The sequence below is a fragment of the Asterias amurensis genome, chromosome 3 (assembly GCF_032118995.1).
Source record: "Asterias amurensis chromosome 3, ASM3211899v1".
Taxonomy (NCBI): Eukaryota; Metazoa; Echinodermata; class Asteroidea; order Forcipulatida; family Asteriidae; genus Asterias; species Asterias amurensis.
This window is the reverse complement of record NC_092650.1, coordinates 21,112,156-21,138,618: the sequence shown is the minus strand read 5'-3', so window position 1 is coordinate 21,138,618 and position 26,463 is coordinate 21,112,156. Positions and strand designations below refer to the sequence as shown.

The 26,463-nt window shown below is 38.4% G+C and overlaps 2 protein-coding genes across 2 annotated transcripts in view; both read right to left on the bottom strand.

Moving 5' to 3' along the window:
• The window catches only part of LOC139934979 (uncharacterized), a 29,380-nt gene extending 25,395 nt beyond the window's left edge, over positions 1-3,985 (bottom strand). The window contains exon 1 of the mRNA XM_071929412.1: positions 3,927-3,985. The gene's annotated coding sequence lies outside the window, so the exon portion shown is untranslated. The remainder of the gene's footprint in view (positions 1-3,926) is intronic.
• Positions 3,986-7,353: 3,368 nt separating this feature from the next.
• LOC139935295 (uncharacterized) lies at positions 7,354-21,895 on the bottom strand. The gene is made up of 5 exons (XM_071929818.1): positions 21,675-21,895; positions 14,803-14,926; positions 14,400-14,543; positions 12,212-12,424; positions 7,354-11,347 (listed from the first exon to the last, which is right to left on the bottom strand). The coding sequence occupies exons 2-5, from the start codon at positions 14,907-14,909 to the stop codon at positions 11,185-11,187; spliced, it is 627 nt and encodes a 208-aa protein (XP_071785919.1). The 5' UTR covers positions 14,910-14,926; positions 21,675-21,895; the 3' UTR covers positions 7,354-11,184.
• Between the last annotated feature and the right edge of the window lie 4,568 nt (positions 21,896-26,463).

The window sequence follows — 26,463 nt, the reverse complement described above, 5'->3', positions numbered from 1 at the left end:
CATTGCCAGACCAACGCACTTTTTTACCTCATGTCTTCCGATTTTGAAACAAAATTGCTGTGGTTGTAGGTCCTTATATTGAGTAATGAATGCGCACATATTTTTTTATGTGGTCAGGGCAGAAACCACTAAACTCTGACATTTTTGGGGTAAATTAGCTCCCTTTTGGTAAAATATGTCATAACCATGTCAATTATCACGACATTGTATGCAAATTTGGTATCAAATTTTAATGGTTTCTGCCCTGACCACATGGTAAGTCTGATCGGGCTAAAAATTGGTGTGCATTCATTGCTCGTTAGGACCTACACGCACAGCAACTTTTATCAAAATCGGAAGACGCGAGATAAAAAAGTGTGTTTGTCTGACATGGAAGGAATTTGCATCACCAGTTGTTTTGTTTACCCCTTCGAAATTGGTTTGTCGGATGCAAACTAAATATTATGATTTTTTATTTCAAAGTTAACTGAAAAACGACTGTCACAAAGCTTCGTGGCATTAGGTGTAAACAATATTAAGTTTGTGTGAAATGTTTCACAATCTGGAACCGTAATGTAGTAATTGGCATCACCCACTGTTTTGTTTGCCCATTTTGATTTATTATGAATGCACTTTTTTTCAAAGTAACTTGAAAACGACTGTCTCGAAGATTCAATTCTTTATTACGGGGGACAAAGGCGGTGTTGAAGGGCAGGGACTGGCTTGACCACAAGAAGATGGAAACACAAACGACAGTATCAAGAATGGGAAGAGGTTGGGGAAAAGGTGGAGAATCTAGAGTCATAATGTAGGCATATAGTTTGCCTCACCCATGTATTTTGCCCTTTTTGATAAATAAAAATTTAAGGTTAAAAAAAATGATGGTTATAAGGTGACATGAATAGAGAGTAGTTTTGTTATTTTTTGTTAGTTTTCCGAGGAGTAATAAAGAAAAAAAAGGTTACCTCCGGCTTTTACCATCTAGTCAAAAATAAAAATAAATGCTTCACACGACCGAATGGTGTACATTGTACGTGTGTACGCTGCATAGGCCTAGTAAAGACGGGCTATCAAAAGACGCAATTATTTTAGTCCTTTTTCATAAATAATAAAAATGTAAAAAAATATTGGTTATCAGGTGATATACATAGAGAGTCGTTTGTGATTTTTTGGTAATTTTCCGAGAAGTAATGAAGAAAAAAAAGGTTACCTCCGGCTTTTACCATCTAGTCAAAAATAAAAATAAATGCTTCACACGACCGAATGGTGTACACTGTACGTGTGTACGCTGCATAGGCCTAGTGAAGACGGGCTATTAAAAGACGTGATTTTTTTCCTTTTTCGTAAATAATAAAAATGTAAAAAAATAATAGTTATCAGGTGGCATACTTAGAGAGTCGTGTCTAATTTTTTGGTAATTTTCCGAGAAGTAATGAAGAAAAAAAAGGTTACCTCCGGCTTTTACCATCTAGTCAAAAATAATGCTTCACACGACCGTATGGTGTACACTGTACGTGTGTACACTGCATAGGCCTAGTGAAGACGGGCTATCAAAAGACGCAATTATTTTAGTCCTTTTTCATAAATAATAAAAATGTAAAAAAATATTGGTTATCAGGTGATATACATAGAGAGTCGTTTGTGATTTTTTGGTAATTTTCCGAGGAGTAATAAAGAAAAAAAAGGTTACCTCCGGCTTTTACCATCTAGTCAAAAATAATGCTTCACACGACCGTATGGTGTACACTACGTGTGTACATGTACGCTGCATAGGCCTAGTGAAGACGGGCTATCAAAAGACGTAATTTTTTTAGTCCTTTTTCATAAATAATAAAAATGTGAAAAAATAATGGTTATAAGGTGATATACATAGAGAGTCGTTTGTGATTTTTTGGTAATTTTCCGAGGAGTAATAAAGAAAAAAAAGGTTACCTCCGGCTTTTACCATCTAGTCAAAAATAAAAATAAATGCTTCACACGACCGTATGGTGTACACTGTACATGTACGTGTGTACACTGCATAGGCCTAGTGAAGACGGGCTATCAAAAGACGCAATTATTTTAGTCCTTTTATATAAATAATAAAAATGTAAAAAAATATTGGTTATCAGGTGATATACATAGAGAGTCGTTTGTGATTTTTTGGTAATTTTCCGAGGAGTAATAAAGAAAAAAAAGGTTACCTCCGGCTTTTACCATCTAGTCAAAAATAATGCTTCACACGACCGAATGGTGTACACTGTACGTGTGTACGCTGCATAGGCCTAGTGAAGACGGGCTATCGAAAGACGTAATTTTTTTAGTCCTTTTTCATAAATAATAAAAATGTAAAAAAATAATGGTTATAAGGTGATATACATAGAGAGTCGTTTGTGATTTTTTGGTAATTTTCCGAGGAGTAATAAAGAAAAAAAAGGTTACCTCCGGCTTTTACCATCTAGTCAAAAATAATGCTTCACACGACCGAATGGTGTACACTGTACGTGTGTACGCTGCATAGGCCTAGTGAAGACGGGCTATCGAAAGACGTAATTTTTTTAGTCCTTTTTCATAAATAATAAAAATGTAAAAAAATAATGGTTATAAGGTGACATACATAGAGAGTCGTTTGTGATTTTTTGGTAATTTTCCGACGAGTAATAAAGAAAAAAAAGGTTACCTCCGGCTTTTACCATCTAGTCAAAAATAATGCTTCACACGACCGAATGGTGTACACTGTAAGTGTGTACGCTGCATAGGCCTAGTGAAGACGGGCTATCGAAAGACGTAATTTTTTTAGTCCTTTTTCATAAATAATAAAAATGTAAAAAAATAATGGTTATAAGGTGACATACATAGAGAGTCGTTTGTGATTTTTTGGTAATTTTCCGACGAGTAATAAAGAAAAAAAAGGTTACCTCCGGCTTTTACCATCTAGTCAAAAATAATGCTTCACACGACCGTATGGTGTACACTGTACGTGTGTACACTGCATAGGCCTAGTGAAGACGGGCTATCAAAAGACGCAATTATTTTAGTCCTTTTTCATAAATAATAAAAATGTAAAAAAATATTGGTTATCAGGTGATATACATAGAGAGTCGTTTGTGATTTTTTGGTAATTTTCCGAGGAGTAATAAAGAAAAAAAAGGTTACCTCCGGCTTTTACCATCTAGTCAAAAATAAAAATAAATGCTTCACACGACCGACTGGTGTACACTATGTGTGTACACTGCATAGGCCTAGTGAAGACGGGCTACAAAAGATGTAATTATTTTAATCCTTTTTCACAATAATAAAAATGTAAAAATAATAGTTATCAGGTCGCATACATAGAGAGTCGTTTGTGATTTTTTTGATAATTTTACGAGGAGGAATAAAGAAATTAAATTAACCTCCGGCTGTACCTTTCTAGTCTAAATACACCATATTACAGCAGGGTTCATGCGTGGTGCGTGTACAGGCATGTACGCACCAACTACACGTTGCGTAAACACACCTCCGTTTTTTTTTAGGGCGCTACAGTGTGACCTTGTTTACTTAACTCAAGTACTCCACACGACCAGTCGGTTCGTAACGTGGGGGCATAGTTTTCCCCCACCAAATGGGTACAGAATTGAATTTCAATCCCCGTAAACTGCGTAAGAGTCTTCCAAAGTTCACTCTGTGTCTGTAAGTAATATTTCTAAATTAAATATCACGCAATTAACGCAACCTCCGGCTACCTCCGGCTACCTCCGACCTCCGACTTTTACCAACACCCCCATTTTCTCACGTAACGGCTGCAGCACGGTGCAAGCACACACAAACTGATTATAAACGATTTCCAACTCAGCAGACTGCTACTTTTGCTAGCTGCTGTTTGCCCTTTTATTTTCACACCCACAATCTAAAAAGCACTCAATACAAAGATATAGATGACATAAATACGAGACAACTTTGTAGGAAACTGAATTGTTTAAACTTACCGAAAATGGACTTTTGACGTGTAAACTGTAATTATGTTGGAAGTTACCTTGCAACCAGACACACACCACTTGAGGGCGCTCTTTACCATTCATTGGAAAACGAGCGAGACAGTGTCCTGGGTGCCGGTGGGTGTTGTTGACTTGGGAAGGCCCTGAACATTTTGTATCGATGCTTGGAGTTGGACGTTTGGAAACTTACACTGGTGAAGGGTTATTTTAATTAGGCCGGGTGAATAACTAGCCAAACACATGGGACTCCCCATATTTAAAAACACCGACACTTTGGGTATTTTTTATTAAGACCAGTCTTCTCACTTGGTGTTTCTCAACATAGGCACAAAATAAATTTAAACTCAATAAATTGGTCGTCGAAGTTGCGAGATAATATATTATTAATAATGGAAGAAAAAAACACCCTCCACACGAAATTGTGTGCTTTCTGAGATGTTTGATTCCGGGGACCTCAAAATCTGATACTGAGGTCTCGAAATCAAATTCAAATAATATTTTAGTGGAAAATATTACTTCTTTCTCAAAAACTACGTTACTTCAGAGGGAGCCGTATCTCACAATGTTTTATACTATCAGCAGCTCTTCATTGCTTGTTACCAAGTAAGTTGTTATGCTAACAATTATTTTGAGTAATTTTACACAATAGCTGCCTTAAAGGCAGTGGACACTATTGGTAATTGTCAAAGACTAGCCTTCACAGTTGGTGTATCTCAACATATGCATAATATAATGCGTCTAACTTTTAATGTTATTGCATGAACATTGATTTGTTTGGTTTTTTATTTGGTAATATTTTCTGTATTGACTCTCAGATCTCTCTACTATATACCGAATAACTGAATGACTCATACAGTTTTAGACATTATTATGATCATTAAATGATTCTGAAGATTGGAACAATTCCCTTGATATTTATACACAGTGAAGATTGGCTCCGCGAGGAGTTCAAAAGTAAAGTCTGTTTTAATTTGAAGTCAGCGTGAGTATTATTCTGTAGGGCTACTACGTTCTGAGTACACGGAAACCAATGAGTATGTACAGTAATCGATTTTAATATTTTAAAGATTTTCCGTTGATGTTTCGAAACTTTTTTTAAGAACGGTTCTGTAATGCGGGGTGTAGAAATAGTTGAGTTCTTTCTTCTTCAAGACAAAGCAGATTGTGAAGGCCTTAACCAGAGGACGCCCTCTCTGGCAAGCACCTTTACCGATAGGCTAGCCTGAACATCTGACGTCACACATCGAGGTTCATTAAAGTGTCCTAGAGTGGCCTCTAGCGTATGTCCATCTTTCACCTACAATCCCGGCCAAAATGCTTGGGCCAACCATTCCTAACGTTACTGAAACCATCCCCGTTCCCTTCCCCTGACAATCTCTCACCCCACCCCCACCGCCTCCCCCGCTCAATGTTGACTGACGCAGAAGACCGTGCAACAATGAGAACCAACATTGAAAGGGGGCAGGGGGGCCAACTAGAAATGGCCGGGAACATCAGAGCGCGAATTTTCTTTTTAACATTACAAAAATAAGGCTTTAAATAGACTAAAGAAATATGAAATATTCCTCAGTAGAAGGCCTAAGTCCAGCAATATTATCCAATTAGAACCCATAATTGAAATAAACATCACAAGATAAGTCCAGCATATAATTAACAAATAATTATGTTATGCTGACCTTTAAAATAAATGTGTCAAATATTTGTGTAATCTTTTTTCTGGAATTGCCCTTTTGTAGGTCAATTTTGTAGATACGTTATGCCAGCATGTTGAGTTTCGTGTTTGATTTTGATTTTCATGTAAACTAAAGTTAGTGGGCTAGATTGGAGTTATGTTGTATGTTTTTGTTCTTTTACTTTTGTTTTTGTGTTTTTGCTTAAAACTTGAGATTTGTACAACAACATTTTCTGACGTTTTTGCTCGCGTATAACGAGCAGCTAAACCTCCCTAATAATTATGAGAATCCATATCCTGGAAATACAATAACAAACATGGACCTACACGTAATTTAATACTAACTCTCACATCTTTATTAAACTACCGTGTTAAACTACTACACCACCTTAATATCAAACAAGAAAGGACACATTAAATAAACTCAGATCATAGAGTTATATAGAAGAACTAGAGGGCGCACTGGTGATGCTTCTTGCACAAACGCGATGGGACTGAATATGAAGTACACGTTGGAGTTTGTGTTTATTGAACGCTACGCGATGCTGTGTCAATTTACAAAAATGGCCGCACCACCAACACACGCTGCCGCTGTGCGATGCCTGTTTTGTCAACTTAGAAAATGGCCGCCTGCGCGCATAGACCTTTTCGCAAATACTGGGGCGCGCGCGTAAAGCTTGGAATTAGGTGCATTGTGGTCTAGCTGATTACAAATTTGATTCATATATATCCCACAATGCACCTCATTCAACAGTCTGCGCTTGCGCATTGGTATTTGCGATAAGGTCTATGCCGTCGCGTGTATAGGCCAGTACGCCCTCTAGTTCTTCTGGTTACCAGCGTTCATTCAACTCAAGGCTGGCCTAATATAGGTCGTACATCATACAGGTACTGTATACGGTAAACATGTGTGCGGATCAAGAAGACCCTACCAACAGATCTGCAAGTATAGGATGAAGTCATCATACGAACCCCATTAAGCCCTTTTGACACTATTATGTAATACCCGGTAAATTCCCGGGAAATTGTGGTCGATCTTTTCACACTACAAAAAAGAACTTCCGGGAATTTCCCGGGAAATAACTTATTCCGGTGAAATAACTAACCCTGGAGGTAGGGTTAAGGGGGTTAACCCCGGGGTAAAACGATTTTCCCGGGAAGAGGCAGCTGGTGAGAGCATAGCGGGTTTAAACCGTGCATGCTCATGGTCAGTAGTATACCAGAAACCAGTGGAAATAGTACTCCCGGAGTTACCCAATTGGGATGTATAGTGAGAACGGTTGCTGGGTTGGCGTTGGGGTTCTAAACTCCTGGGATACCCGGGAGTTTATTTCCCGGGAAATGGCTCTGTAGTGTGAAAAGGGCTTTAATAGTAGTTCCGTCCACACTGTCGGGGTCCATGACGTTTTGTATGGCAAAGCCTAGTGTGCCATTTTCTCCCGAAGATGTACAAAACCCATGGACCCCATTACAGCGTGCAACGATGTCTTGTTATACATTGGTATCATTATTATTTCTCTTGGACTTATTGTCATCTTTAAACATTATTACGACGGAGTGTGCATATAGTTTAATAATCAGAGAAACAGTTGGTCAAAATAAGAAACAATTCATCGCTGTTCCCTATAACCCGGGGCTGTTTCGTACAAAGCGCTTGAAATACACAGTAATATTATACTCAAACCGTTACACGGTCTACGTTACAAATCGTGAATTGTGTTAGAATTCACAGTGCAATTTCTTATCCCTTTGCTATTTTGCAAACTATAGCCTATAGACCATGTGACCTTTGTTTACAATAAGTGTGACCTTTACATTCTTTGGATTTTCTGGCAGGCAAGATACTGCACTGGTCATATTGGAAAGTTGACATTTTGTGTCATAATTTCCATATAAATCCAAGAGTTATGCAAGTAAAAGCTGGACAAGTTTTGAGATGTGCCCCCTTTCATCATATCAAAAGTTGATAAGAATTAGACGGTGAAATCTCCAAAAAATATAAGATTTTATGTTTTCTTCCAATAGGCTGATGTGTACAAATTGTGCCTGCAGGAACCCCCAGGCCCTGTGACACTTTTGTAAACATGTGATGTCACAGGTCACATTATCTATAATTATGCATATCCCCATGAACCAAGGACGACGTAGACTTGATTCAAGTCCCGTTCTCGTGCGAGAGGTCCCTTAGCATATCCGCCGTCAAAATGTGGTCCCGAGAATGAACCTATCCCACGGCGCGGCACAGGTTGGGGGAGTTTTCTGACATTCTAGGCGATTGGACTGAAAATAAAAGAACTCTTACGGGATTGGGACTTGAGTAAAGTCTAAAGACGATAAGGCTTAGCGACGAAACCACACCAGCACAAAAGGCAGTATTGTACAGTTGTACATCTTTTTCCCCAACAACACAAACATTAATTTTGGTTTTTACCCTAAAGCCCGGTTCATACTTCCTGCGAATGCGATGCGAATTTGACGTGAAATTGCCCTCACAGCCCTCCCTTCGCAGCGATATTCGGAAAGTGAGTTTGGCAGAGTTGCCCTGCTTTATACACCGATGTATTTAACAGCACTCTGGGTTCAAGAGTTCTGAGAAAACAAAATCACAGGCACATTACTCGGGTGTGATTCGAGCCCACAACCTTTGCAACTTTAGAGCAGTGTCATAGCAACTAGGGTGTTTGGATAAACACCAAAATTGTATAATATAAAACAAATATTCTTTATCTCCGGACCGATGCAAGTACAATAAAACATAATAATAATTAAAACAAAGCGCTCATGGCGCTAAAAACAAACAAAAAAAGCTAAAGCAAAAAGCAAAGAAAACATCGAAGTTGAGAAAAAAAATGATTAGATACTCACTTGCAGTGAACTATTAATTAACAAGCTTAACAATGTTATCTTATAAAACTGGTAAAAATGTCTGCATATTAAGCCTAAAAATTAACTCAATTACCTACGTTCAAAAGTTTGATTGTCAAATTGTATAGTAAAGTTCTTCATAAAATCACTTATCAATAATGAAAGATTATATCAATCCCATAACTCACTCCTATTTTAGTTTATAATTAAGTTTGTCTGTATATCACTTCCATGCTTGCAAATTATGCCACTACATTTTTCTTTCTTTCATCACTGACGGTAAAAACCCGACTGGCCATCAGGCTGGGCTATCTTAATCAAAACAAGTTGTTTAGCATAGTTCGTTTTCAGTTTCTGGCGTTTTTTTAAAAATCTTTTCCATCAACGACCACCTGCGAAAACAGGCTGACATCCCTCAAAATGACAGATAAGGGTAAACCAACAACAGGCCAACAATGAACAAATTCTAGTCTTGACTCTCACCACGTCGTTGTTATTTGCATGGTCCGGTTATGTTCGGATACAGGCACTGTTTGGACACTATTGGTAATTGTCAAAGACCAGTCTTCTCACTTGGTGTATCTCAACATATGCACAAAATAACACTGTGAAAATTGGTCGCCGAAGTTGCGAGATAATAATGGAATAAAAAACACCCTTGTCACACGAAGTTGTGTGCTTTCAGATGTTTGGTTTCGAGACCTCAAAATCTAGTTTTAAGGTCTCGAAATCAATTTCAAATAATAGTGGCAAATTTGTTCTTTCTCGAAAACTACGTAAATTCAGAGGGAGCCGTTTCTGTCACAATGTTTTATATATACTATCAACAGCTCTCCATTGATCGTTAACAAGTAAGTTTTTATGCTAACAAGTGTTTTGAGTAATATTATCAATAGTGTCCAGTGCCTTTAAAGGATTTGGGTACTTTTTCAAAATGTCCACAGATTTACATTAAACTTACAGGGTTTGAAGATGATGATAGTGGAAAGCTTCCCTTCAAATATTACTAAGGTTGTGTAGTTTTTGAGAAATGAGTAAAACAAGTCACAAAATAATTTTGGTCTCATGAGACCAAAATTATTTTAGCATGTAAAATCCCCTTAACATACCAGTTATGATATTATACCAAAACCATAGCATAAGTGGTTAATACGTTTTTACATGCTTAAACTGAGACGAAAATTATCATTTTCACTCATTTCTCAAAAACTACAACACCCCAGTAAGTAAAATTTCAAGGGAAGCTTTCTACTGTCATAATCTTCAAACTGTGTAAGTTTAATGTAGATCTGTGGACATTGTGTTTTTTATTAGGAAAAAGTACATATACCCTTTAAGGGAGTCCTTACAATGACGCCACTGTCAATTTACGATGTGCGTTTAATTTAAATATGTTTTGCTTTACTTACACGTGATTAAAAAGGTCGGAGGCGTGTGGGGTGGGGGTGGGCGAGGGGCTGCCGATCACGTTTTCCTGAGGTGCCTTTGATACCCAAGATCAGTTCTTTGAAGTTTTGACTAATAGCTGTATTTATGATAGTAGTCGTGTCTTTTCCAAAAAAACTTTCTGAAACCTGATGGAAAATGTTACTTTTTAATGATTTTTTACCAGCCTGAGATGTAATAGACCGACTGCGCTACCAATGTTAAAGGAACACGTTGCCTCTGTAACCGTTTGTCATACGATGCATATGATTAGAAAGATATTTTAAAAGTAGAATACAATGATCCACACAAGTATTACTCAAAATTGCGTGGTTTTCCTTTTACCTCGACAACCACGATCGGCCATTTTTGGGAGTCAAATTTTTGACTCCCATAAATGGCCGACCGTGAAAACCACGCAATTTTTAGGTAAATGTGTGTGGATCATTGTATTCTACTTTTAAAACATCTTTCTAACCATATGCATTTTATAGCAAACAGTTACAAACGCTTTTCAAAGACCAACTCGACCGATCCAAGGCAACGTGTTCCTTTAACATGTGATCACGTGACTTATAGTATAGAACAACAAAGCTACACAGTAAAGACATGGGAAGACTCGAGCCGCTGGACCATAATTTGGCTGTGCTTTTTTCAACTAAAAACAGAGCCCTTTTATAAAGTTGAATATTATTGTGACAATGATTTAAAACACATTTGCTGTTTGATATTTCCAGTATTCTACTACAAAAGAGGTTTCTTTTGAGAGTATGGTTAGACTACGTAAATTACTGAGGTTTAAGCGAGCTCACGCGCCGTGGATTTTGCGTTGTGCACGGCGTGTGAAGTTGGGAAGATCGCGAAGTTGTCCTACTCATAGCTGATAGCTCCCCCTTCTAACCAAACATTGTGAGGGTGAAAATAAAGAGACTCTTGCAGCTTTTTATCGAAAATAATGGCAGAAAAAAAATTATTACAACGAGGGCACTGTAAAACCACACTTTACGTCCACAAACACATGACATCGTGTGAAAATTCTCTTGGAAGTTCCTACTTTGTGGAACTGTGTTTACCCATACAGACATTGTTCAGCCACCGGTGAGGACTCATGTTACAAACTCCGGAATATCCTTTAGTGATTTCGAAAAATAAGTGTGTTTTTTAGGCGAAAATTGCAACAGTAATCATGTCTTTTCAACGCACGTTTATACGCCGTGTTTGTTTACGTCCAAAACCCACTATAGGTCACGTGACGCATTTAGCGCAATCGGTCTAATTGTAATTCATCTACTCGTCTAAGACATACAGGAACCCACTGTAACTTCTGGTAGTGCTACCAGTGTATATCATGTTACCCATGTCCAAGACTGCCATGGTTTCAACCCAACAGTCAGCACCTTCAAGAGGACCTTCGCACCTTCTTGTCCCACTATGGAGAGCCAAACCCGACCTATCAAACAAACACAAAGGAAACATTAAAGACACTGGACACTACTGGTTATTGTCAAAGTCAGTCTTCTCATTTGGTGTATCTCAACATATGCATAACATAAAAAACCTGTGGAAACTTGAGCTCAATTGGTCATTGAAGTTGCGAGATAATATTGAAAGAAAAAAACACTCTTGTCACACGAAGTTGTGTGCTTTCAGATGCATAATTTCGAGACCTCAAAATTCGAAATCTGAGGTCTCAAAATCTAGTTCGTGGAAAACTTACTTCTTTCTTGAAAACTACGTTACTTTAGAGGGAGCCGTTTCTCACAATGTTTTATACGATCAACAACTTCCCGTTATTCGTTACTAAGTAAGGTTTTCTGCTAATAATTAGTTTGAGTAATAACCATTAATAGTGCCACTGCCCTATAGCTAATGATAATTCATACTTCCAAAGCTTTAAAATAACGTGTACTCTCCGTTTTATGCTTCTTGATCTAGAGATGTTTATTCAATACAATTTTTAATTAATGATTGTAAATAACTAAAATGATGTACTTCAATTACGGTTATTCGCTTTGAAAATGAGCACCGGTCATGAACTTGACCAGCAAAATGCTTTTGTTGAATAAACTTGATACTTTGGGTTTTTCTTTTCAGTCAGCGACGACGCACATACGGAGCCCCTAAAGAGAGTGTAGGATATTTAAAAGTTTCTCAGCCTCTTGAAAGCAAATCAAAAAATTATTATTACTATTTTCTTTTTTTCTTTTTTCTTTTTTTTTTAGCATGTCAGCCGTTTGGAATTTTTGCTAATTACCCAAGAAAAAACATCAAAAAATGTGTTTTTCAATCATAATTGCAAATCAATCATTTGTACCTTCCAGTTGCTGTGGGTTCGTCGTTGCCATAATAGGTGGGAGTAGATTGGGATTCGTGCCTGGGATAGAGGTTGTACCAGTGGGTGTTTTGGGTAGGATGAATATACCCTTTTCCAATGAGGTACTCGTTGAGGGGTGTGGGCCCACCGAAGTCCCTGTCATCTGTCTCGTTGTTACCGGCGATACAACATTTCGATACGATACTCGAAAAACTTCATAACAAAAGCAACATAAAACGGATTAGAAAAGGTATTGCCATCCTAAGTTTTTCGTGCAATGGCAAGTTTGTGAATGTCATTAAAGGCAGTGGACACTATTGGTAAATACTTAAAATAATTATTAGCATCAAACCTTTCTTACTGACGAGTAATGGGGAGAGGTTGATGGTATAAAACATTGTGAGAAACGGTTCCCTCTGAAGTGCCATAGTTTTCGAGAAAGAAGTAATTTTCCACGAATTTGATTTCGAGACCTCAGATTTAGAACTTGAGGTCTCGAAATCAACCATCTAAACGCACACAACTTCGTGTGACAAGGGTGTTTTTTCTTTCATTATTATCTCGCAAGTTCGATGACCGATTGAGCTCAAATTTTCACAGGTTTGTTATTTTATGCATATGTTGAGATACACCAACTGTGAAGGCTAGTCTTTGACAATTACCAATAGTGTCCACTGCCTTTAAACAGGTCACAGTTATGACCAATAATGTGATGTGTTATTGTTAACTCAAAACATGTACATGTACACTAAAACATTGAATAAACTCGACTCATGTCGCGTCCCATCGGGTTCAAACTGCAGTGTGGTTGTCCATGTTTGAACACCATTCTGTATCACGAGCGTCATCAGGCACCAGGGCCAAATTTAGCAGCGCTGCTTCAGCAAATTTTCGTTGTAGCGGACAAATTTGCTTAGATGCAAACGTACTGCACAAGTTAGCAAGAAAATTAGGCGGCCATCTTACGCGTTCCACATGGATTTGTATTGTGGCCTCAGTCATTTTCGTGCAGTAAGCACTTGACGCTCAGCAGGATGCACCCCAGTAATAGAATCAATGCACCAGAGCCTCATTAAAAATTTATAGGCTTTCAATATTTTGTGTTTTTAATGACAGATTTGATGGTCCAAACTTTCAGGGATTGTTGAAATAATATGACCCATTATTGTATCCAGGGGGGGGGGGGGGGTTACTGATTCACAATTGTGTGTGGTTTGGGTGAGCCAGGAACCCTTTCCCAAGATAGCTGCTTCTGTGTTTCGAAATTGTCACCTCTCTGCCTTTTTTTCTTTCTTTGCGACGGTCGTGAGCTCCGGGAATATCTAACATTAAGCGTTGGTTGAATATGACTTTTGTTACCAAGCTTACGGTTAAAGGGAGGGTACGGGTTTGGTTTTCAAAGACCAGTCTTTTCACTTGGTGTTATCCCATCAGAACCTTAAAATAACAAGCCTGTGAAGATTTGGACTCAATTGGTCATCGAAGTTTAGAGAAAATGATGTGAAAGAAAAAACACCCTTGATGGACGAATTTGTGTGCTTTCAGCTAAAGAATAAAAGATTTCTAGCATAGAAGTCTTTTATTTTGGTGAGAAATTACCTCTTTCTCAAAAACTACGTTACTTCAGAGGGAGTCGTTTCACACAATATTTAATATTATCAACAGCTCACCAATGCTCATTACCAAGTAAGTTTGTAAGCTAATATTTGTTTCGAGTAATTACCAAACGTGTACCTTCCCTTTAAAGGAACGTTACAGAATTGGTAAGATTTGGTATGAAACAAAAATCGTGAAGATCACAGATTTACAGAAAACTTACACGGTCTAATGATGATGAAAACATCCCTTGAAATATTTCTGTCTGAAATGTAATATTTGATGGGAAATAAATTATCTTATTTCGCGTTTGGAGTTTATATATCGCTCAGTAAGCGTTTTATTCATTTTTGTTTTGGCATCGATGCAATGCAAATTTGTTATCGGTTTTTTACTATACTCTCTCGTGACCCAGATGGCCGACCGATCTCAAATTTAAAAGGTTTGCTTGATTACATAAAGTGCTTAGACTGCAAGTATCGTTTTTGCTAGCAAAACGAATCCTGTAACAGCGCTGTCAAATGGAAATCGTACATGTAATAACAAATTCGGCCATAAGCATCGCTATGAACAGTCAATATCTTAAATTTACCGACACGTCAAGCAATCAGACTCTCTGTATAAGACACAGACCACAGCTCCGGAGTTTTCGGGTCTGCTAGGTCCACCGGCTGGACTCTGAGAATCTGGCCACGCAGCCGGGGCTCTTGTACTACCTTCCTTTCCATCACAGCAACTGTCAACAAATACAAAATATATAACACATCAAAGAACAGTTTCTAATGTTTGGAGCTAGTATAACCAGAGGCTGGGAATAGATAACAATCTAAACTTGCCTGGTGCATTAATAAACCCCATGGTGCCATTAACAATTATGCCATTACAATTTCATTTAGACTGTAAAACAAGTGAATGTTACTTTAAGAGCCGAAGTAGCAAAATGCCTACATAAAGCTCAAAAAGCCCTTTGCTTTAGAATATATTGCGAAACTTACAGAAACGGAATCTCCCTGTTACATGGATATGAATAAGAACTGCCATTTACGATCTGCACCAAAGCAAGCGTGCACACGAGGAGCGCTGTATAAGAAAGTTTGGCCATCGTGCTGTACTTTAAACCTGAATAAATAAAAACAAAGACTTGAAAAAACAATGAATCTCTTTATTATATTCATATAAAATAATTTTACTGACACCAACAGAAACCTTCCACTTGCTGAAGACCAAACCCACACACAGAAACAGTTTGTAAAGAATGGTTTACAGTTTGAATTGTTTGTTTTCATGATTTCAAGATGAAATGCACCATAAACTAAATAATTATGACGTCAAAAGACAATGAGACAGGTGTAACGGTTGTCAACAACTCTGGTTCACTTCCCTTGGTAAAAACAAGCAAAACCGCCGAGCTCTCGTACAACAACAAAAACAACACTGATTGGAGCGTCATGAGAAATTCCCCAATCGTGAACACTAACTTAAAAACAGAAGAGGGACTTTTGTTGGGGGATGTATAATTTTAGTAATATTAATTAACTAATTTGCAACCTACCAACTGTACAAAAATAGTCATAAAGTTGTTGATTTGGAAGAGCCCATTGTTTCATGGTGGATTCTGCTCTATCAAGTGATTTTGATTTCGTTAATTTTTTGGAATGATAACAAAAGATAGGTCAAAGCTCACGTTATTCTGGTCACGGTGACCGACATTCAACAAAACTTGTTTAGACAAAAGAATTTATTTGAGCCCGCAATTCTCATTTAATTTACCAAATTTGCGTATGTGTGATGAAAGTTAAGATGGTTATGACATAGTTTTACGAAAAGGGTGGTTTTTTACCCTATTATAAATTATTTGAGTGGTTTCATTGCTCATTAGGACCTACAAGCACAGCAGTGTTCATCAAAATCGGAAGACTTTTACTCTAATGGGCTTTATATTTTATGAGCTTCTGAATTTGTGTGCACACTTGTTGTTTTAGTTCTAAATCATATCGCCCATTCCATTTCGTTATTAAAAATTCGATACTAAAGTATCGGAAATATCGTGGCCGAGCGGTTAAGAGCACCGAATTCAAACTCTGGTGTTTCTAATCAGTAGAGTGTGGGTTCGAATCCCCAGCCGTGACACTTGCGTCCTTAGGCAAGGCACTTAACTATTGCTTCGTCCTTCGGATGGGACGTAAAGCCGTTGATCCCATGTGTTGTGTAACGCATGTAAAAGAACCAAGTGCACGTATCGAAAAGAGAAGGGGTTCGCCCCGGTGTTCCTATCTGTGGCTGCTGTATGCGCCGTAGCACCTTGTAAACCCTTATGTGGTAAATAATTGGGACTCATAATTCATCACTGCAATAACCTATCTTTCTGAAAGTTTGTATACTCAGCGCCTTGAGTACCTTGTTTGGTAGATACGTGCGCTATATAAGACTTCGATATTTTTATTAATAATTATGTAACTCTGAAGTTAAATTACTGAAAACAATTGTTTTTCTTGGTTCATAATGAGCCAAGCGCAAAAATGGTTACAGCTGATTCCCTGTTATTGTTGCCGGGTTTTTTTTTTTTTTTTCGTTTTCTTTTTTCGTTTATTTGGTAACCAATTTTAATTTCTTCATGTTCAACACTTATGATGATTTTGCTCGTTTTTGCGATTACTTTACAAAACAATTGATATGAATTGATGTCCTTTGTAAGTTGGCCGAGAAACACAAATTATTAATTTGAGTTGTTAATCCATTTAAAGCCATTATACACTTTCGGAACAGAAAAAAAAAATAAAAGTTCACAGATTTACAAATAACTAACAGGGTTTACAGAAGGCAATGGTAAAAGACTTCTCTTGAAATATTATTATTCCATGAAATGCTTTACTTTATGACAAAACATTAAAACAATTATCAAATCTCGACAACGAGAATTACGGATTATAGTAAACACATGTCATGACACGGCGAAACGTGCGGAAGCAAGGGTGGGTTTTCCCGTTATTTTCTCCCGTCTACGATGACCAATTAAGACTTAATTTTCACAGGTTTGTTATTTAACATATAAGTTGTGATACACGAAGTGTGTGCCTTTGGACAATACTGTGTACCGAAAGTGTCCAATGGCTTTAATTAGGCTTTTGTATAAACACTCATATTATTATTTTTTTGAAATAGTCCTACAGGCTTAAAGGCAGTGGACACTTGGTAATTACTCAAAATAATTTATTAGCATAAAACCTTACTTGGTAAATGAGTAATGGGGAGAGGCTGATAATATAAAACATTGTGAGAAACGGCCCCTCTGAAGTAACGTAGTTTACGAGAAAGTTGATTTCCAGACCTCAGAATTAGAATTTGAGGTCTCGAAATCAAGCATCTGAAAGCACACGACTTTGTTGTTTGACAGGGGTGTTTTTCTTTCATCTCGCAACTTCGACTACCAATTGAGCTAAAATTTGCACAGGTTAATTTGTTATTTTATGCATATGTTGAGATACATTCACCAAGTGAGAAGACTGGTCTTTGACAATTACCAATAGTGTCCAGTGTCTTTTAGCCCGGTTCAGCGAATTTTGACGTCACAAATTCGCAAAGAATAATTAGCATCAGTTGACTTGTGTGGCGAAACATTCGCTGCGAGGGCAGCAATTAAAAAGTTGTAAGTCAAAATTCGCTTCGTATTTACGTTCGCAGCAAATATGCACCGGGCTACACCGTATAGCAAACAGCAATACATAAACATTCCAAATGTACGATGCCAAAACTAGCATTATAGACTTGCGAGCACAATGCGAGTCTCTATTGGCTGGAGTGAAAGGCTCAACTTCAACAGAGCCCATGGTTATGTGATATCGACGGTGAGAAAGGTAAGCATATTTATTTTATGTATAATTATATCACCAACAAAAGGCCTTAAATCACCAAGAACAAGAAACAATTCAAAATTATATCAACATTTAACACGAAATAATTGGGTAAAAAAAATTAATTAGAATGTACAATTCCACGATCAAATAGTGGTAAAAATTACGGGTTTATATAAGTATATAATAAACCGTGCTCTTTTTTTCGTAGAGGGTTTTCATACCTGCTAGCGGGATGCCGCGCTTCGCGCGGCACCCCGCTAGGATATAAAACCCTTTACACAAATATTTCGAAATGTGGGTGAGGGTGTTATACGCCTCTCTCAATATTTATGCATGGCGTCATAATTCTAACCCAAAATGAAGCTATTTCGCACGTCCACCACTACTTGCAGTGGCTGTACCCACCTCGTTTTGGGTTAGACGACGTACCTTGTGCATCTAGAAACTATAAGGCTCCCCCGTGATCCTTATAGGGGTCTAATATGTTGGGCCTCCCTAACGTTACACGTTTTTCAAATCAGCGTTGATAGGTGAAACTGACCGTTAGCCAGCAATAACTAAAGTTTCTTTTGTACTACACTACCAAAACTTTCTCCACACACTCAATATGCATTCATAATGCTTGCATTTCCTTTTTAAAAAACATCGTCAAAAATGACATTTTTACGTCCCACGATACATAGCGTTGCTACAGCACTATAAGTAAAGCGATTTTTTGGAACATGCTGTGTGCCACAAATCTAATTTATCTACTGTTTTTTTTTCGGGGGGGGCGGGGGCGGTAAGAGCGTAGGCCTCTTTTTAGTTTATTCTCATCTGAATTGGTCTTGTAAACTTTCTGGTCAATAGGCTGCATGTATAACGTGAGCACTTAAAGGAACACGTTGCCTTGGATCGGACGAGTTGGTCAAAACAAAAGCGTTTGTAACCGTTTTTTATAAAATGCATATGGTTGGAAAGATGTTTTAAAAGTATAATACAATGATCCACACAAGTTTGCCTCGAAATTGCGTGGTTTTCCTTCTACTGTGCGAACTAACATGGTCGGCCATTTATGGGGGTCAAAATTTTGACCCCCATAAATGGCCGACGTGTTAGTCGACGATGTAAAAGGAAAACCACGCAATTTCGAGGCATGTTTGTGTGGATCATTGTATTCTACTTTTACAACATCTTTCTACCCATATGTTATTTATAAAAAAACGGTTACAAACGCTTTTCAAAGACCAACTCGACCGATCCAAGGCAACGTGTTCCTTTAACGTGAATGTCAAAAAAGTGTTTTGCAGGCAGAGATGCCAAGTCCAGAGGCTAGCTATGTGTGAGATTTTTCAAAGCTCAACCCCCATCCCCCCGGAAAAAATTGCCAGTTTAAGAAGGCCTTTTTAAATCGCCGCCCAACCTCTTTTTTTTTTTTTTTTTTATAAATAAATAAATAAAACAATGTGAAATTTAATTGTGGACAAAAAGTGTTTCAAAATGCATCAAAAACCTCCTCAGAATAATTAAAACTCACTTGAGGTACACAGGAGATGTTGATGGTTAATGTGGAGGTTCGATTGTGTCAGATTATATCCTTCCAAACTTGAAAAAAATAGACTAAAAATGATGTCCAAAATCAATCGCTCACTTCTTATGCCTGTTGTGTCTTCGCTAGTGGAGCGCATTTCAACGAATTTGCTATACGAATCGGAACAAACTTGTGCGCAATAAGCGTTTTGCGCTCTGCCGAATTTGAGCTGAACCTACTGGATGAGCAAAAGCGTGCGCAATCTGCAAATTTGCGCTCTGTTTGTACAAATTTTGTACAAAAAATGTCGTTAATTTTTTTCCCGATCTCGCCCCAATAATGGTTGATGTGCGTGTGAGCGTGAGACAGAGGCCAAATGCGTGAGTCTCACGCCTAATGCGTGAGACTTGGCAGGTCTGGTTTTGTTTTATTGTCACTTTGGGCTTATTGCATCTCGCGAAATTTGAACGACAAACGACACAATTTCTGACCGCGTTCATGTTCACGCTGCTCTAGGAACAAACATCCATACATCCCATATCTCTGGAACCCTATATCGTACAAACTAAATAAAAACGATAAACTCGTCCCCACTCCTTAGTTTTCTCTAACTTATTTCACTTTCAGAAAGCATGTCAAGTCATGTTTAGGGTTTGTTACGTCTAGTTTGGGTCAAAAGACAAACTCCTGAAAATATACCCCATTCAGCCGCACGAGGTCTCTTTTGTTAATATTATCCCCACCAGTAACCAACCCGACGGGCCGATGGCTAAATTAGGCTTCAAAATGGATTTGGCAAAATGTACATTCTGAGACCTGACCGACACACTGCTCTAACCAATTTTGTGAATGGACTTATTCAAAAGGAAACTTAATGTCGTTTTGCTTAACAACTTTGACCAAATGCAAAGCAAAGTTCTTTTTTTACAGCTTCAAAACAGCCTTTGACGTACGTGTATAAGTTTCTCCATAGAGTAAGGAATGGTTTCACAATTCTACCTCCATGGTTAAACTCTGAAACTGCAACATTATACCTCCATGAACAGACCGTATTCTAAAATGGTATTCATGTACCCATTTGAGTTTACTGGCAAAAGGTCCAAGGTCGCCACCCACTGTCAACCTAAAGTGGTCCCACGGCGACCTTCTTCACCAAGCAACAGGTGGCCTGTCTCAAACCAGACAACACACCACTCACAATACACTGACCAAAATGGCTCTTTGTGTAAGCCCCCCCCCCCCACCCCCAAAATGTTGTTAATTGTAAAGTTCCCTTAGACACCTTCCAACCTATAGCCGGCCCTACCCAATGTTTCCAAATTATTAAGCTTCCGTTTGATCCCATCCTTGTTCATCATGATAATTCTCATGCCGTTTGGAAGTGAATGCTTTTTTATAAATATTCTCTATTTAATTTTTTCAACAAATGAGTCACCCGCAGAAGGATTTCTAGGAAGTCTGATAACGTCGACCAGTGGTTGACACATGGTCGCCTGCGAAACATCAATCTACGGTACTTCATCCATTCAATGAAAATTCGGTCAAATTCGTGAGATTGGTTTCGGTTTTGTCCTGGCACCCAGCCTCTTCGACCCTTTCGACCCTGCGCGGCAATGAATGAACCAATCCGGAGAACCATGCTTAGTACAACACGAAAGTAACCTGACCAAAAAGGGTAGATCGAATGGCGGGTGGGCGGGCAAGGGGCACTGATGAACCAATCCGGAGCACCATCTGCGAAACACTGTCCAATGAGTCGCCTGTCAGAAAGATTTCTAGGAAGTCTGGTAACAACATCGACCAGTGGTTGACGCACGGTCGCCGCCCAAACTTCCTCCAATCACATGACTTGTAAGTGCGAGTTTGGATCCGGGTTTTGCAGACTTGCAACCCGACGTCTGAAACCACACAAACGTATTGAATTCCACACAAACAACCGTGTTGGATTCCACAAGGATGCCATACCACTGGACCTTCTAATTTTCAATCCAAGATGGCGCAGGTTACGCTTTTAATAGTATAGATTGTAGATCATGACTGTTTTTGACCATGACATGAATCCCAACTCACTGAGAATGTAGATGTAAATAATTTACATGTTAAAGTTTTAACGATCCACTCTATCAAGGTTTTGAGAGAAAAAAAGTGAAAACCACAGAGCATTGTTTTCAGGAGAGTTGCGTAAATCCGTAGGACATGTTAAAAATAATTCTCGTCTATACTGAAACGAAAACCATGTTACTTTGTGGAATTGTTTTAGCCAATCCTCAAAAACTACCACATCCCAGCAAGTATTTTTATAAGAGAAATCGTTCTATCGTCTTAATTTTTAAACAGTGTTAGTTGAATGTAACCTGTGGAGATTTGTGTTTTTGTCGTATAAAAAGGAACCCAAACCTTGCCTGCGTTTGGGGGTTGAAAGTCTTTTATATGTGAACTAACATATATTGGCCTAAAACAAACTGTACAATCACTTATAACCATATGCATAAAAATAACTTACCTTGGGCTCGCTGTCTTGCTCTCCGAGATAAATGCTGAATTTGATGATTTGAGTGGCGCGTCTACCCTTTTTATAACAATCGCACCGTCAAAGTTTGTCCAGTAGCCTACAGGCTCATACCTCTTACAAAAGACACCACCGTCTTTTCGAACTCTCAAGCGTGATTGGTTAACAACCAAGTGACGTAAGAGCACTGTTTTTTTGGAACTAGTTGTCGGAATGTTTGGCAAACTGTGCAATAGGGGGATCGGGAACCTCCTTTTACCATTTAATTGAAAAGTGCCACTTCCTGCTCAGAATTGTTTTCATTGGGTTTTCACGCACCCCCCCCCCCCCCCACCACCACCACCCCCATCCCATTAGGGTATTCAGAACAAAGCTAATGTTGGCACAAAGCCAGTCTGCTGCTTGTTTACACACTCTAACTCGTTCTTCAACTCCCACACTGATTGAAATTCTTTGCATAAAACCGTTCAATACCACTTTTGTGTATGCTCTTCCACAGGGAAACAATTTTTGGGCCATTGTTTTCATTTCAGAATGCCAATCGTAAACACTTTACCTTTGCTAGACCGTGATCAGAATAAAAGATCCGGATGAAGGAAGGAAAGTTATTTCCTTCTTGTTTGCGTGCGATATGGCTCGTACTAAATCAATGCCGTGATAATTTGGCAATGGTGACCTAGTTCATAATTTCCACTCGATCCGAATTCCCTGGAGATACCAAATTTTGATATTTCAATGTAGTATGCGTATGCACTACATCATGAGCGATGTGTGACGGGGGCAGGGGAAGGGGCATGGGAAGGGGCAGGGGTTGAGTTGGGTGGCAGAGGCTGGGTTGGGTGGGCAGGGGTTGGGTTAGGTGGGCAGGAGCTGGTTCGGTGGGCAGGGGTTTGAGGCATATTAAACCATGCGATGGGTCCATAGACCTGTATCATACTGTCTCAATATTTTGTCATGTTCCTTGTATCGAATAACAGTAATAAATGCTTATAATCAGTATGCAAATAGGAACCAGACTATTTTGTTCTTTAAGCTTTGGTTTGGTTACATTGATATCAATGGGGAAAAAATCAAGATGGCTGCACCAAGATAAAGGTCTATAGTACTGAGTGTGAAGGGGAGAGAGTGCTGAGTCATTTTGCTATCTAGGATCTTGACTTAGTTGGCTTTTTCATTCCCAACCATTGCAAGTGGGTCCCACACGCACATCTTGAAATATATAAACATAATTTCTTCATTATTCTTATCTTGTTTGTCTTCTATTTTTTGTTATCTCGGATTGCGTTGAATATACTTTCGTATCATGTTTCCCTCTCCAGAGTTATACTGTTATCAACTCCCCCTTTTTCACTCACAATACCCATTCCTTTGGTTGCGTTCGATTAGCTTCCCTGGGTCGACCCAGGTCTGCCCCCGGTACGTTCGAATAGCTTTGACGTCATTCCAGGAGCCCACCCGGGTCAGCCCCAAGTGCCCTATTACTTGTGGAGTGGGTCACTTGGGGGCTGGCCCCAGGTGCATGACGTCACCACGAAAGGGCGAGTCATGATCGTTCGATTAGCTCATGTCAGGGTCTCACCCGAGTGAGCACTGCGGGGTCGACACAGGGAAGCTAATCGAACGGAAGCCGCACTATACGGTACTGGAGATCAGATTTGAACAACTTTTTGAAATTTTTGACATTTTTATTAAATATTATGTTATGCCTCCAGCAGCCGCTTCATATGTGGCCACCACAGTCTTTAGACCTTTATCACGGTGTGGCCATCTTGATTTTACTCCATTCCAACCCATTGTAACCAAACTGAGGCTGGACGAAATAATAGTCTGGTACCCCGTTTGCGCAATGAATGTTAGCATTTATTACTGTTATTGGAAACAGGGAACATGACAATATGGTGATAACGTGATGAAGGTTTCTCAGTAACGACAATAACTTTTGACCCCCTTTATATGTTGTTATTAATTTATGTGGCATGCAGCCGCGAGATAAGTGGTTACAAAACCGGGCTTTATTTCACTGTAATTATAACAATTTGCAATATTAGTTTGTTCATACTTTCTGAACGCATACTGTTAATATTTACTCTGAACAAGACTGATTGGATTTTAATATACGGACTTAAAGCCATTGGACACCTTCGGTAAACAGTATTGTCCAAGGCCCACACAACTTATATATAAAACAACAAACCGTGAAAATCTAGGCTCAATCGGTGATCGGAGTCGAAAGAAAATGACGTGAAAACCCACCCTTGTTTCCGCACGTTTCGCCGAGTAAGGACATGTGTTTAAATTAAATCCGTAATTCTCGATATCGAGAATTGATATTGTTTTAATGTTTTCTCAAAAAGTAAAGCATTTCATGGATTAATATTTCAAGAGAAGTCTTTCACCACATTACCTTGTGTAAACCCTGTAAGTTATTTGTAAATCTGTGAACTTTATTTTTTCTGTACCGAACGTGTCCAATGGCTTTAAAGACAGTGGACACTATTGGTAAATTACTCAAAATAATTATTAGCATAAAACTTTACTTGGTAACGATTAATGGGGAGAGGTTGGTAATATAAAACATTGTGAGAAACGGCTCCCTCTCAAGTGACGTAGTTTTCGAGAAAGAAGTAATTTTCCACGAATTTGATTTAGAGACCTCATATAATTAGAATTTGAGGTCTTGAAATCAAGCATCTGAAAGCACACAACTTCGTGTGACAAGAGTTGTTTTTTCTTTCATTATTATCTCGCAACTTTGACGTCCAATTGAGCTCAAATTTTGATAGGTTCAGTATTTTATGCAAATGTTGAGATACACCAAGTGAAAAGACTGGTCTTTGACAATTACCAATAGTGTCCAGTGTCTTCAAATTCCAAAATAAATCAAGTTGCACTTATTTAAATCAAATTTTCCATTTGAGTTTGGTATATCCCTCTAAATATCTGGTGCTTTTCAATTTCCCCCTGACTGGGCCCCCATGAGGAAAGAGAGAGGGAAAGAAATTACGACAAAATTGTGCCGTGAGGCATTACACTTTATGAAAGAGGTTTTTGACATTGGTCCTTTTTGCAGAAGTTATACCCCAGGCTTCCATCCATGTGGCTTTGTTATATTGGGCGTTTCTCGAATAACCTATGTGACCTTTATTCCGTGGAATCTTTTAGGGGTTTTGTGGGGGAAATTGTTTACCTTTTCCCTTTCAAATCGATCTCTATAATATCAATAGGCGAAATACAAAGATTGCATTCTTTAAGCCCAAGTCAATAATCATTGTCAACAAAGCTGGTCTCGGTACGATGCAGGGCAGACAAAACATTAATACACACAGTACCGAGAGATAAAGCAAAAGAGCAACAGAAATAACTTAAAGGAACATTACAGAATTGGTTTTTGCCAACAAAACACTTGCTGGCAGTGTAATCACTGTATGTAATCCACCATATACATAAAACTGACAAACCTGTAAAAGTTTCAGATCGATCGGCCATCTGGGTCACGAGAGAATAGTGAAAAACCGATTACAAATTTTGCAATGCATCGATGCCAAAATAAAAATTAATAAAACGCTCACTGAGTGATAGACTCCAAACGCGAAATTAGATTATTTATTTCTCATCAAATATGACATTTCAGACAAAAATATTTCAAGGAATGTTTTCAAATATCATCATCATTAGATCGTGTAAGTTTTATGTAAATCTGTGATCTTCACGATTTTTGTTTCTTACCAATTTGGAAACGTTCCTTTAAGAGTCAGTTCAGGTAATTGATACTTAATTGATGCTCACGGTCAAAAATTGATTTTTATTTTTATTTTATATTTTGTGGATGTAAGGGCCTTGGATGCAAGTAAATAAAAATGCACTTTCAATTCACTATATAGCCCGTTGCCATGGTTACAGCTTATTTTGTGTTTTTTGACATTTTAGGCAATTTTGGGGTTTGATGAAAACTGGTTTAGCTCATATATTCACAACTCCAACCCACCAAAATGCAATTTTGTTTTCGAAATTTTTTTTATATCACAACAAAGTACCATCCTTAAAGGCAGTGGACACAATTGGTAATTACTCAAGTTATTTATTAGCATAAAACCTTACTTGGTAACGAGTAATGGGGAGGGGTTGATGGTATAAAACATTGTGAGAAACGGCTCCCTCAGAAGTGACGTAGTTTTCGAAAAACAAGTAATTTTCCACGAGTTCGATGTCGAGACCTCAAGTTTAGAATTGAAGGTCTCGAAATCAAGCATAATGAAAGAACACAACTTCGTGTGACAAGGGTGTTTTTTTCTTTCATTATTATCTCGCAACTTCGACCACAGATTGAGCTCAAATTTCCACAGGTTGGTTATTTTATGCATATTATGTTGAGATACACCAAGTGAGAAGACTGGTCTTTGACAATTACCAGTGTCCGCTGTCTTTAATAAAGGAATCAATGTGTGGTGAAGAGGTTTTCAACTAGTGGTTTAATCACAACGAGGCCTGGTTCTTGATAATTTTACCGAGAAGAAGTCGAGGTAAATTATCAAGAACCAGGCCTTGGCGGGTTTAAACCACTAGTTGAAAACCGATTCAACACACTTTGATTCCCATTCATAAATATCTTTTCGGTCAAAAACACCATCACTTTTTGGTCAAAAAGTAAAATAAATGCAAACATTTTAATTGTTTAATGATTTCTTTCAACACAACACCCCTCAAGCTATGAAATGGTAAAGCCCTCCGCCACCCTCGGGTAAGCAACTCCTTATAAGGGAATGCCTCTATTGTTATACTCCTG

Excerpts from the sequence above, each read along its gene's own strand:
- LOC139935295 (XM_071929818.1), bottom strand. The coding sequence starts at position 14,909 with ATGGCCAAACTTTCTTATACAGCGCTCCTCGTGTGCACGCTTGCTTTG. Across the intron at positions 14,544-14,802 it reads AACAGGGAGATTCCGTTTCT|TTGCTGTGATGGAAAGGAAG; the intron begins GTAAGTTTCGCA and ends ATTTGTTGACAG. Across the intron at positions 11,348-12,211 it reads GAACCCACAGCAACTGGAAG|GTCGGGTTTGGCTCTCCATA; the intron begins GTACAAATGATT and ends TTTGTTTGATAG.